The 14,227-nt window shown below is 42.0% G+C and overlaps 1 protein-coding gene across 3 annotated transcripts in view; it reads left to right on the top strand.

Moving 5' to 3' along the window:
• incenp (inner centromere protein) overlaps positions 1-6,519 on the top strand; it is a 129,166-nt gene extending 122,647 nt beyond the window's left edge. For all 3 annotated transcript variants that reach the window (XM_064335670.1, XM_064335669.1, XM_064335671.1), the window contains one exon: positions 6,089-6,519. In XM_064335670.1, coding sequence (XP_064191740.1) covers positions 6,089-6,273 — 185 coding nt within the window. In that variant the 3' untranslated portion in view covers positions 6,274-6,519. The remainder of the gene's footprint in view (positions 1-6,088) is intronic.
• Positions 6,520-14,227: the final 7,708 nt, after the last annotated feature.

Here is a 14,227-nt window from a genome sequence, read left to right as displayed (position 1 = left end):
TTAGAAGAAAGAAACAAAGACATTTTGATTTTGGAACATTTATTGACACCACACAAACTATACATGGAAGATGCCATCCACACACGCCTCCAGGTTATTTCAAAGTTTTGTGTACCATTTTGGGTGCCTTGGCAGCATCAGCCAGCATTTCGCTCAATAGGTGCAAATTAAATGTGCTTTACAAAAATGACAATGACAAGAGCAACAACAATATAAAATAAAGGAATGGTCTATCCAGCCACATATTTACAAATAATGCAAGCCACCAATGATACTGAAACTTTTTAGCTAAGTCTGTTTGTCTGTCTGTTTAGCTAAGTGGTGGTAAAATAAAAATAAAATGGTTAGGAAATGTGACATAGTTACAGCATATACGAACAAAGAGTTCTGCCTACTACTTCTAACATAACCAGACGCAGAGGTAGCCTATTTTGACATGCAATGGATTGAATCGTTCATAACTTCAGAACAGAGTGTGGGAATTTACACAGGCGCATTACTGAATATTCCTACAAATACACAGAGAAGTTGCAATACAGCACACATATTTACCAATATGATCGTAAGAAATGCACTTACTCAATTCGCTGTTCAAAATGACAACACTCTTCATCGGTGTTGGGACCTGAACAAGGCATGAAGCGCGTCAAGTCCACTCATCCATGGCATTTTCCAAAATTAAATGAAATGTTTACCTCAAAAGAAGTGAATTAGGCTATGCTTTGACATTTTATCCTGCTTTTGCAGGCTTGGCATTTCTCTCATGGATCTCGCATCGCCCCTCCCCTAGTCCCCTTCTACGGAGAGTAATTATAATGTTGTTAACATGTGAATGCGATTTGGGCAGACTTCCTGCTGAGCGAAATTCACATAGTAATGAGTAAGGATTAACGTAGCATACATGGTCTAATTAATCAAATTTAAAACAATTCATATTATTAGCCAATGGGCGCATTGGAAAGTAGGTTTGGTGGTGGTTAAGTGACCTTAGCTTCGCCTCCGCCGCATCACCACCCCCGTCGTACGTTATTTTCCAATAACGGGACAGCCCGTCGTGGTTTATTCCTTATATATATATGCATATGTATATTATATGCGTATGTGTGTGTGTATGGAACACCAACAGTACCAAAACATCTTTAAAATGTGTCTTATTGCGGTTATTTTTGAACTGTTAACGGCCAAAAGTGCTCATTAACACAAGTAACAGAACCCCAGCCAATAGTGATGCAGAAATTGTGTGTAGATTAGCATATTGAATCAGGGCATGTGCCACCACTATGTCTTTTCCGGAGCGTGTTGAGCCGTTATTTATATTCATGAGACCGTGATTTACCCCTTACCGTAAGCTTCCAGGGCGTATTAAGGCATTCTGTTATATTCATGAGATTGTGAAGTACCCCTTAACGTAAGCCTTCATCAGCGTAACATTCTTGTGATGGCTACCCCCACGTCTTTCCCACGTGACCTACAGTTCGGGCCAAGTGTTTACATAAAACTAGGCTTTAGGCTGCATTCACAACAAATCAGGCAATGCAGCACCTTGCCTCAGGGTTGTGCGGCGGTGTGGGCGTGTCACTACATGGCCCATTTGTGTGTCGTCGTGTTGTGAACTTTAACCCCCCCCCCTCCATTTCCTGTCCGCTAACTCAAAAAAAAAAAATAAATGGACACAAACGCAAACCGAAGGAAGCTTCTTGCTATCGTTATTTTGCAGCGTAGACTGCCAGCCAGACGCAGACGTCGAAGCTGGGTACACAAAATAAACCAAGCGATTACACAACTCGGAGAGTATCATTGTTTGGTCCATGAACTCCATAGTGTTAGGTACAATAAACTAACATACAAGAACTGCTAAATAGCGAATTTTTTATACAGCTTAATTCCGACGTTCGAAATTGATATTTAGCTAGTAATTATTGTTTCGGTACTCGTCCTATTACCCGGTACTGTCAAATCATGATGACGATAATAAAATCAAATCTTAGGAAATGAATCGCGTCAGTAATTCATCTGACGGTCGCTCGGTAAACAGCGGACTGCTACATGGTAATTTAAACAACTTACGTGATTGGCCACTGCAGCGTGACGTTGGGTTGCGTTCCGGCAAAAGTCGATTCTGGTTAAACTTTCTTGCCGCAGGCCGCTGCATTTTTTTTTCGGCACCCCATGCGGTCCCCACTGCCGCAGCGTAAACGCACTACCGCGCATTGCCTGATCTGGTGTGAATGCAGCCTAAGACATTCAGACTCAATTTTTCCCAACTTCACACATTTCATGTTACCATACATTTCCTGTGTTAAGTCAATTAGGGTATCTACTATATTTCCATGAGAGGTCATTTAAAAATAATAGCTAAAGCCGCGTTTCCACCGCAGGAACTTTCCCCAGGAATTAGGAACCTTCTGAGGAACTCAGTGCGTTTCCACCGCAGGAACCAGGGTAAAGCTAAATTAAGTTCCGGGGACTTTATTTTACCCCTGAAAAAGTCCCTACTTTCGAAAAGTACAGGCTCTTTTTTAGTTCGCAATGAAATACTGGGAGATTGCATATATACAGCAGGTTAAACTATACATGTCCTGGATCAAAGACTTTGTAACCACAAGTTCATAAAATCTAAGGGTGGATATGTAGAACTACTAAAGATCTATGAAGCAAAAACTAAACAGTGTACCCAGCGTCTCCAAATCTGCCCAAAATGTCTAAATGCATTTAGACATGCATTACTGTAAATCACAACAAATTCACATATTTCACTACAAATCAACTGTTTTTACTCAAGAAACTCACTGTTGCATCATTTTCAAGTGGTAATTACAAGCTTTCTGTCAGTACAGTGGTCTAAAATAGCTAGGGGTCCAGAAACATATCCAAAATCTCTCCAAAAAGGAATATATGCTTTTTGTTCATTGTAAAGCATATAAATGAGCCCCTTATGAAGGTTTAAGATGAAACATTGATATCATATTTAAAAATAATGCAAAAATATTGTCACAATGCTGTACAGTACCTAAATGTGTAATAATTAACTCTAGTATGTATTTCTATACTCTGTACTCTCGTATGTTTTCTTGTATGGGGATGGGACGATATGAAAACAATTTTCAACCGTCCACCACGTTTTGGCAACTGTTGCACGCATCACAAAAACTATTACACTACTAACTAACGCTTACATTACAGTGTGAAATATCCACATTATATAATATCACTAACCTATTTAAAGACACTCAATTTCAAAAATAATGTATATAACCAAAATATTTTGAGCAGTAATACTTACAAAGCAATGATGAAATTTTATCTGTGTTCAGTAGATAGAGGCAGAGACAGTAAATCAATGATACAGTGTAACTGCTTCTGTTTTGCTCCAGAAAATGACGTCAGATAGGTCTATCAGCGAATGTATGGCTTAGCTATGCCCAGAAGTCCTCAATAATAATAGTATTCTCCTAGAAATTACGAAAAATTGTTGACAACGTTTCGTTTCGGTTACGTTGATCTATAAAATGCTATTCCAAAAGCAAAATTAGACATGTTATGTGTCGTTAGAAAGCTTATACTCTCACCTACTGAATAAATGAATTGTCAATCAAGCCAGACTGTACTAAAAAGGAGACAATGCTGTAAACAACACGTGTGGTATTACGCACAGCTATTTCGGAAGGTACCCAGGCTTCACAAATGCGCATATATTTCACAAACGGATTGTCCAAGACAATATATAACCACTCAGTCTCAAAAGAGACATCTCTACGCGTACAACCAATGGTAAGGTTGTATATTTATTCAATATTTAGTCCCAGATATATACTGTAGAATGACATGGTATCATTTTAAAAAACTTTGTCTCGTTTATTTCATTATTCATTGAGCAGCGTTTTCACTGCTGTATTGGCATATCTTAGGGCTATTGTTGGGTTTATCTTGTTGCTATGACAGAATACGGTTTTTTAGTGGTGACAGAATATTTTTATGAATGCCCAGATAGACAATATTGGCCATTATGTTATGGGTGGGGGGTGTAGTCGCAGATGAGACTGCAGGGAGGGGGTGCGTGTTAAATGAAGACCAGAGTGACAATGGTGGCGCTGTGAAATTCCATATTCGGCATAGTTGTCGTGTATGGTCTACTAATGAAATTAAAACAAAGCCTTTCTGTTTTTAACCCATACTTTGGTTGCAGTAGCACTGAATGTCTGAGTTCAGTAATCTCGGCATGCCAGCGTGCCGACCACTAGGGGCTTTGCGCTAAGTGGTTAAACAAATAACTTTATTAAAGAATATTTAACATTATTATATTGTTATTATAATATTAACATTATTAACAATGAAATGGATATATCGGCCGTTTGATATATCGGTCGGGCTCTAATATTGTTTCTTGCTATGTTTGTATAATTTACTTAAGCCGCGTTTCCACCAAAAGTACCCGGAACTTTTAGTCCCAGGAACTACTTTTCAAGGAACTAAAAGGTTCCTTCAGCCCATTGTTGTCTGTGTTTCCACCGCGGTCTAAAGTCCCGCGAAGATTAGGCAAATTAGCCCACTGACGTATGAAAAAGCGACGTTGTCGTTGGTCCATCTGTCCTATGATTTCTTCTGTAACCCCATATTACCACCGAAGTAGCCTACATTATTTTCTAATAATCGGGACAGCCCGGAGGGGTTTATTCTACTTATATACAACGGGTTACCAACAATGACTATATATGGTTACTTTTGTATTTATTGATTTTTATCGATTTAATCACCTGGAATTGAAATATTCTTCTGCAGCCGTTTGGGCATATTTTACCGTTGTCAAGCAAAACTGTCGTTGGTAGTTGAACTTGGACTGTTGTTATGCAACAAATAGGATATAACGGGCCAATAGTCAGATTGTAACTGTTTTATATATCCTCTCAAACACATTCATTATGTTTTTATGCGAACATTCACTTTCATGTCTTGACATCCTAGGCGACAGAATGCATTCACATTTCCAATATAACTGGCAACAACAGCAGAAAACATGCACACGTTGTAAACAATTTGCTGTTTGATTACTTTCTCATCGTCAATTCCATATAGGCTAATCGCAAAATGACAAGAATAGAACGAAAACTCGGACTTGCGTGAAAATTTAAATTAGTAGTGGTACAGCCACCGTTTGCTTTCCTTCGAAGTTACTGCTAGCCGAGCAGCGAAGTGTGCCCTCCAGATGCGAACCATGCACCATAAATTAGTCCATAGTCTTCCTGGTCTTTTTGTGGAATTGAAGAATGGCAGAGTAAAATTACGGCAGTCTGAAAAAGCTAAAGGGACGATTACTAGAATTAACCTGTTATTTTACCCTGACAAAAAGTGCGGAAGGTGATTTCCAGTTTGCTTTTACTGTATCACCAATGTGAATTACGCAGAACTACCGCATACCTCACATAACTGTATCAAACGTTTTGAGTCAATTACAACAGGCTAACAGAAAATCCGGAAGAAAATATTCAGCAACCGAATTAACCCGTTTGAATGTTTTAGCACGTAATATGCTGTCCCAGCACGAATGCTTAGCATTTTATAAAATGAATACTAAAGCAAGAAAAGAACAGAAGAGCACACATAATTCCAAGACGTTGGCAGGCTATAACCAACATACAAGTTTGATTTGAAGTTATTATGAAAATAAATCGGTTTACGGCTGCAGATTTTTAAACATGGCGGTTGAAATAAAACACTGCAAGTAGTCGACCAATCAGAAATTTTCAGCGCTTGCGCCCCACCCCAAAGGTTCCGGTACTTTTGGAAAGTACTACCCCCCGAGCAGGGACGTTTTTGGGGGTAAAATAAAGACCCCGGAACTTAATTTAGAACCTAGTTCCTGCGGTCGAAACGCACTGAGTTCCTCAAAAGGTTCCTAGTTCCGGGGTAAAGTTCCTGCGGTGGAAACGCGGCTTTATTGTTCTGTCTCACTTTAATCACTTGTTGTTTTTTAACCACTCGATTGTTCAATTGGAGCATGAAATCAGTTGAGTTTATCATGCGTTTTCCTGATATTTAGTCTCAGCCGTACAGTAATCTCCCCCCCCTTTTTTTTCTATGCCTCACTTAGGCCGGCAGCTCCAGCAAGCTATGCTGAATCAGTATTTCAACCCGGTGGATGTGGACTCGTACTTTGGGGAGATTGAGGAGCCAAAACTGGAGCAGATCTTCAATAAGAGCAAGCCCCGTTACTTCAAACGCACCAGCTCAGCTGTGTGGCAGTCTCCCCCACGAGTGGGCCATACTGCCTATTGAAGACTGCCTTACAGTCTTACTGTTGCCAATCTGCTTTTCATTCTTTAAAAAAAAAAAAAAATTATAAGGTTTGTTTTGATAATTACTAATCATTTGAATAAAGTTTTTTTTTTTTTTTTTTTTTAAATATATAATTCAGACTTTGGTTTTAATGTTCCTTTTGCTCAAAACAAATGCAAGCAGGAAAAAGTGAATCTGATTCCTGTACTTTCCACAAAAGAAATAAAAGGTTGCCACAATGAAAAATCCAGACTGAAGGATTATTGATTTTTTTTATCTGACGTTTGCATAATGTCTCTGGAAACAATTAAATGGATTGCATTTATATAGCGCTTTTATCCAAAGCGCTTTACAATTGATGCCTCTCATTCACACACACACTCACTCACTCACACGCCAACAGTGAAAGGCTGCCATGCAAGGTACCAGTCAGCTCGTTGGGAGCAATTAGGGGTTAGGTGTCTTGCTCAGTGAAACTTTGACACGCCCAGGCCGGGGGATCGAACCAGCAACCCTCCGACTGCCAGACAACCGCTCTTACCTCCTGAGCTGTCGCCCCATATTAACATTTGGGTTATCTGGGTTCAGTGGCTATTCCAAAGTTACTGATCCCAACATTGCAACCACAAGTCAGGGTTTTAGAATAATAGAGAGTAGAAAGAGAGTGGATGCCTCTCCCATCTGCCAGCTTCCAAGAATATCTGCCGTTTGTTCCCTTGATATTTGTCGAATGGTGTTTTTTTTCTCTTCAGTCATCTTAAATGATCCATTTTGGGCAATTCCACAAAAACTGACACTACAAATGCAGGATATTTGTATGGTAAATTCCAATACAGCTACATAACTCCATGATATGGTTATTTCCTCTTGATGGTTATAAAAGCTGTGTACAACCTGTGAGGATAGATGGACTATTCACACTGATTGTTTTTTTGTTTTTTTTTGGTTTTTTAAAGCAATGGACAAGACATTGAGGTTAAGCGATGTTAAAGAAAAAGGACACCAATAATCTGGGTACATTTTTACACTCATATCCCTGTTAAAGCCAAATGTATTTTAATGTGAGACCATGGTGGAGTTTAAAACTAAATGGTAAATGGACTGCATTTATATAGCGCTTATCCAAAGCGCTTTACAATTGATGCCTCTCATTCGCCAGAGCAGTTAGGGGTTAGATGTCTTGCTCAAGGACACTTCGACACGCCCAGGGCGGGGTTTGAACCGGCAACCCTCCGACTGCCAGATAGTCGCTCTTACCTCCTGAGTTATGTCAAACTAATACTGCATAGAATCTCTGGAGTACCCCTACCAGTAAAAAAAACATTGCTATTTTTATAAAAGTGGTACACCATCAGGCTACAAATATTCTTAAGTTTTTTTTAACACTGCAGTTATGAAATCGGAAATGATGAAAGTTAAGCGCCACACATCTATTACAGAAAAAATATCAATTGTGTGTTTTGTTAGTAGCATTGAGTGGTGTAGATAGAAGATTTTAAGGCGAAAAAGAGTTATCAATTCATAGAAGTGACAGGATGTTTTTACGTTAGTGAGAATTTAGGGTTAAAAATTTCTTGAAGAGGCTTTATCACAGGAGTCTGGTGGGGTGAGTCATTTTTTTGACCCTGTGGACATTGGGTGCATGCATAATATGAAGACAACAGGAGAGTTAACTTGTAAGTATGGGTAACTGATATTACACTCCTTTGTGCTGTGGGTCAGCTAAATTGGCAAGCTCTTGCAACATGGGGTACTGTATTCCAATGTATTTGGAGTTTAAGTATCCCCCATATGTTGTATTTAGTTACCATCAAATTCTAGTATAGCATGAACATTTAATTAAAGCTGCTACACGTACGTAAGCAGTTGCCCTGTTGCCCAGGGCAAGTAAAGTTCAGATCAAGCAAGTCCTTTTTATCTGGAAGAAAAATGCATGCCCAACTTGGGCAAGGGGATGATTATTTTGATTTGGATTAAAAATATATGGAGTGACATTTTCTGCTTTGGAAAGCTATTTTTCTAAAATTAAAAATAATTTTCCCATGCAGTGAAGTATTTCAAAAAAGTTGCTTGTAGGACTCCAATTTAATTAACAGTAAATGGGGGAAAAACAAACGGGACAAAAAATGGTTTTAGAAAAGACTCAAACTTAGTTGACAAAATAACCAAGTGGATGATAACGTGTACAGCATAAAATCCCTTCATTTATTTGTGATGAAAGTTGCTAATTATTTATGAAGAAAATTATTTCATGCCAAATCTCTTTGAAGCAACTGTTTCGTTGTAGACATTACAAACCGTAGAAACGGCCAAGTCCCCATGACCGGTTTGATTCACAAAATTTGGTGCCCAGGTCTCTCTCCATGAAAATGCAAACGATCCTGCACATATCCAAAAGTGTTGCACAAGAAGTAATTCAGCAGATTAACCAAATCCATTTACTTTCACAGCCATTACTACAAAGTGCAGTCCAGAACATTATCAGTCAGCATTGTGGTGATGTGGATAATTCCATAGTGAGTGACATTATAAGTGTAGTTTCACAAAGTAATGTCCCGCTGAAATTCACCAATACAGGAGGATCCCTATCAGCAGTTGGCAGGAGATATACTGCGAGAATTTCCAGTTGTTATGCCAGTTGAGTTTCTTCTTGACAGAGATAGTCATGCTGTTGTATATGTCCCCACACAGATAATGCTGCAGGCGGAAGGATACCACTCATTCAGAGACGGCTCTCATTTCAAAGAATGTGGAAAAATGTAGGATTGCTCTTGGGCTACATATAGATGATTTTGAAGTGGCTAATCCACTGGGAACATTCAAGAAAAGAAACAAACTATGTGCTGTATATTGGGTACTTGCTAATCTTGACTCAAAATATCGGTCAGCTCTTCACTCTATTCAATTTGCACTTTTGTGTATGGTTAACACTGTGAAAGAATATGGCTATGCAGAAGTTCTTCATCCTCTCATTCAGGATCTTGCAACTCTTGAGGAACATGGTGTTTATGTTGAACAACTAGCAGAAAGTGTTAAAGGCACTGTGTTGTATGTAGCAGTGGACAACTTGGGGGCTCACTCTTTGGCAGGATTCCAGGAGAGTTTTGCAGCAGATCACTTTTGTTGGTTTTTTATGTGTAAGCAACATGACATACAAGATAAGGAGGTCCGATTAGGTCTACACCAGCCAAGGACAAGAGAGAACCATGATAGACATGTGCAAGAGGTTATACATGACCATACTATGGCCAGACATCATGGTGTTAAAAGGGGGCGTCCATTGAATGAAAATTTGACACACTTTCAGGTTTTCCACCTGACATTCTGCATGATTTTTTGGAGGGTATAGTACCAGCAGAATTGTCACTACGTCTTCAGGATTTGATTACCAAGAAGTATGTTTCTTTGGACTCTTTGAATAAGGCTATTAGGCAGTTTCCTTATACTTTTTATGATAAAGCTGAACCACAGATCATTCCAAAGACCTTAAGCTGGCAGTATACTCAGTAAGAAGAAAACTTCAGGATTGAAAACCACCGGCAAACATGTCCACGAACACTGTTGTCGGTATACTCAGTGAGAACACCGCACCGTTTAAAGTCACTCCACACCGCTGGGGCGTGCATAATTACGAGGCAGCTATTAGGGGCTGGATTCTCAACCAAACCTCCGTCTCCTGGCTGTATAAAGAGAAGGGCTACGCGAGATCACAACACAAAACAAACAGTTTAAAGTGTTTAAAGTGGCTTTAGTTTATCTAGCTGTGCAAAAGAAGAAAAAAAGGCGAAGAAGATGGTACGTTCGCCCCCTAAATCCGAGTAGGACAGAGAATGGAGAGTTTTGTCTGTACATTCGGCAAATGCGAGAGTTTAGACGAGGGGGTCCACTTTCTCTTATTTCCGAATGTGTGCTAGGCGTTTTGATGACTTGCTGAAACGAGTAGCACCATTCATCAAACATGCGGGAACTCACAGAATTCCCACCTCTACAGAAGAGAGATTGGCGTTGACTCTCCATACATTAGCATGTGAATTCAGCCCTCTGAACTCTCAACCGTGACGTACCCAACTATGTGATATTTGGACCAATAGCTGAGAGGGGGAGGTCGGAGAACAAGAAAGAACTTTTCGAAAAGTTCTCCCCGGAGGCCGTCGCACACTGCACCGTACGAACACACAACACAGCGTCTTTTTGTTTGTCAGTTGTTCTGATCGCTTCGTTTTGCTCAAAAAGTTCTACTTCGTACGAAGTATACTGCCTACTTTAATCTCTAAGGGAACCACTGGGGGAAATGGCCATGAAAATTGGTCTCTCCTGAGGCTGCTTCCATTGATGATAGGCTACAATATCCCTGAGGGAGAGCAAGCATGGGAGATACTGATGCTTCTAAAATATATACTGGAGTTGGTAATGTCATCACACTTTACTGAAGAGTTAATCCACTTCCTGGATTGCAAAATCTCAGAACATAGAGTTACTGCAGAAAACTTTTCCGAACTACAAACTTCGTCCAAAACATCATTTCATTGAACACTACCCTCAAATTATAAAAACCTTTGGCCCACTAGTAGATGTGTGGACGATGCATTTCGAAGGGAAGCACAAATTTTTCAAAAAGGTTGTACTTGACACTCGTAATTTCAAGAATGTAGCACATACCTTGCCTGTAAGACACTAGAAGATGATGGCCTTCCATTTAGATTCCTCAACATTCTTCAAGCCTCCTTTGCAAAGTGAGGTCAGTTATGGTCACATCTTTCCCTGGGAATGTTCAGAATTTGCTACATCAGCGAAATGCTAAGCAAAGTACAGTGCTGGTTGCATCTTCTGCATGTGTTCATGGTGTTAAATACAGTGCAGATATGATCATTTCAGTTGACGGTTGCTCAGGTCTCCCAGAGTTCAGGCAAATAACACATTGTTGTCATCAACACAGAAATCCTGTTAGTCTGCAGGCTTTTGACCTCATGGTACGTTGAACATTTACGTGCTAATGAGTTGTGCTTCAGTGGGGGAGGGTCTCTCACAGTCACCCAGCTGTCCGAGCTGAATGATGTTTTCCTCTTATCCTCCTACCGAGTTAAAGGCAATGTGTATGTGACACTAAAGCGTTACATATTATGCTGAATGACAGTATGTGGACAGTCTAATCTTGCATGTCTACAAGACCAAACCAGAATCAGAATCAGAATCAGGTTTTATTGCCAAGTAGGTTTTCACATACGAGGAATTGGTCTGGTGATGCATAACAGTGAACATAAAATAAAATAAATAAAATGAAATAAAATAAAATAAACATAGTGCAATAACATAACCATAGTGCAAACAGTAAACAATAAACAATAGTGCAAGGGGACAAAGTGTTAGAGAAAGTACAGGTGCTGTCTGTGTTTGGTGTCCGTGGGGGTCAGGATAACAGGCAGTGTCAGTGGGGGCCCTGGGCCTTGATGTTGATGAGGCCAGCTGCAGTCGGGAAAAAACTGTTCTTGTGTTGTGAGGTTTTGGTCCTGATGGACCGCAGCCTCCTGCCGGAGGGGAGTGTTTGAAAGAGTTTGTGTCCAGGGTGGGAGGGGTCAGCCACAATCTTTTCTGCCTCAGGGCCCTGGAGGTGTGCAGGTCCTGGAAGGATGGCAGGTTGCAGCCAGTCACCCTCAGCAGCGCGAATGATACGCTGCAGTCTGCCCTTGTCCTTGGCAGTGGCAGCAGTATACCAGATGGTGATGGAGGAGGTGAGGATGGACTCAATGATGGCGGTGTAGAAGTGCACCATCATTGGCATTGGCAGGTTGAACTTCTTCAGCTGCCGCAGGAAGTACATCCTCTGCTGTGCCTTCTTGGTGAGGGAGCTGATGTTCAGCTCCCACTTGAGGTCCTGGGTGATGATGGTGCCCAGGAAGCGGAAGGACTCCACAGTGTCAACTGGGGAGTCACACAGGGTGATGGGGGCGGGTGGGGCTGGGTTTCTTCTGAAGTCCACACCCATCTCCACTGTCTTTAGAGCGTTGAGCTCCAGGTTGTTTTGGCTGCACCAGGACACCAGATGTTCAATCTCTCTCCTGTAGGCAGACTCATCCCCACCAGAGATGAGCCCAATGAGTGTGGTGTCATCTGCAAACTTCAGGAGCTTGACTGACTGATGACTGGAGGTGCAGCTGTTTGTATACAGTGAGAAGAGTAGAGGGGAAAGGACGCAGCCTTGAGGGGAATCGGTGCTGATGGTCCGGGAGTCGGAGACGTGTTTCCCCAGCTTCACATGCTGCTTCCTGTCAGACAGGAAGTCGGTGATCCACCTGCAGGTGCAGTCAGGCACGTGCAGCTGGAAGATAGTAGAGCCGGGATGATGGTATTGAAGGCGGAGCTGAAGTCCACAAACAGGATCCTGGCGTAGGTTCCTGCAGTGTCCAGGTGCTGGAGGATGAAGTGGAGGGCGATGTTTACGGCATCGTCCACAGACCTGTTGGCTCTGTAGGTGAACTGCAGGGGGTCCAGGAGTGGGTCCGTGATGGTTTTAAGGTGGGACAGTACTAGGCGCTCAAAAGACTTCATTACCACAGAGGTCAGGGCGGTCTGTAGTCATTGAGTCCTGTGGTCCATGTTTTTTTGGGGACGGGGATAATGGTAGAAGTCTTGAAGCAGGCTGGTACGTGGCATGTCTCCAGTGAGGTGTTAAAAATGTCTGTGAACACCGGAGACAGCTGATCGGCACAGTGCTTCAGGGTGGAGGGAGAGACAGAGTCTGGTCCAGCTGCTTTGCGGGGGTTCTGTCTCTTGAATAGTCTATTAACGTCCCTCTCCAGGAGGGAGAGAGTCGCCATTGTAATAGGGGAGGGGGAGGGGGCCTCTGAGGAGGCAATTGTGGAGAGGCCCGGGCCCCTGCTGAGATGGGGGAGGAGGAGCTGGTGGTCTGCAGCTGGTGAATGGGGTCACGGGGGATGGTGTCAGGACTGTCCCATTGTCTTTCAAATCGACAGTAGAACTCATTCAGGTCGTTGGCCAGGCGCAAGTCATTAGTGGAGTGGGGGGCTTTCGGTTTGTAGTTGGTGATCTGTCTGAGGCCCTTCCAGACAGAGGCTGAGTTGTTTTCTGAGAACTGCTGTTGAAGTTTCTCAGAATACAGTCGTTTAGCATCTCTCACCGCCTTGCTAAACCTGTATTTAGACTCTTTAAACCGGTCCTTGTCCCCAGTCCTAAATGCTTCCTCCTTTGCCAACCTTAGCTGTCAGAGTTTAGCTGTAAACCAGGGTTTGTCGTTGTTGTAACTAACCCTGGTGCGTGATGGTACACAGCTGTCCTCACAGAAGCTGATGTATGATGTCACAGCCTCTGTGTAAACATCCAGACTGTTGGTAGCAGTCCTGAAAACATCCCAGTCAGTACAGTCCAAGCACGCGCGAAGATCCTCCATAGCTTCACTGGTCCACTTCTTAGATGTCCTCGCAACAGGTTTGCAGAGTTTTAATTTCTGCCTGTATGCAGGAATCAGGTGGACTATGACATGGTCAGAGTGCCCCAGTGCAGCGCGGAGGACAGCGTGATAGGCACAGTTGATTGTAGTATAACAGTGATCTAAAGTGTTCTCCTCTCTGGTCGGGCATTTAATCAGCTGGTGGTATTTAGGCAGTTTGTGGCTGAGATTCCCTTTGTTAAAGTCGCCGAGGACAATAACGAAAGAGTCCGGGTTTGTCTGCTCCACACACAGTATCTGGTCGGCGAGCATACGCTGTGCCTCCTGCACGAGGGCTTGCGGTGGAATGTAAACACCGACCAGAATGAATGAAGCGAACTCGCGGGGGGAGTAGAAGGGTTTACAGTTAATGAAAAAAGTTTCCAGAACAGGAGAACAGTGCTGCATAATCACTGTAACATCTTTACACCAGCCACTGTTAGTATGAAAACAAATACCTCCACCTTTCATTTTGCCGGAGAGCTCCGCTCTGAATAGCTGAAAGCCTGC

The sequence above is a fragment of the Anguilla rostrata genome, chromosome 5 (assembly GCF_018555375.3).
Source record: "Anguilla rostrata isolate EN2019 chromosome 5, ASM1855537v3, whole genome shotgun sequence".
NCBI lineage: Eukaryota > Metazoa > Chordata > Actinopteri > Anguilliformes > Anguillidae > Anguilla > Anguilla rostrata.
Note: the sequence above shows the minus strand (reverse complement) of the source record. Positions and strands in the feature narration are given on the sequence as shown.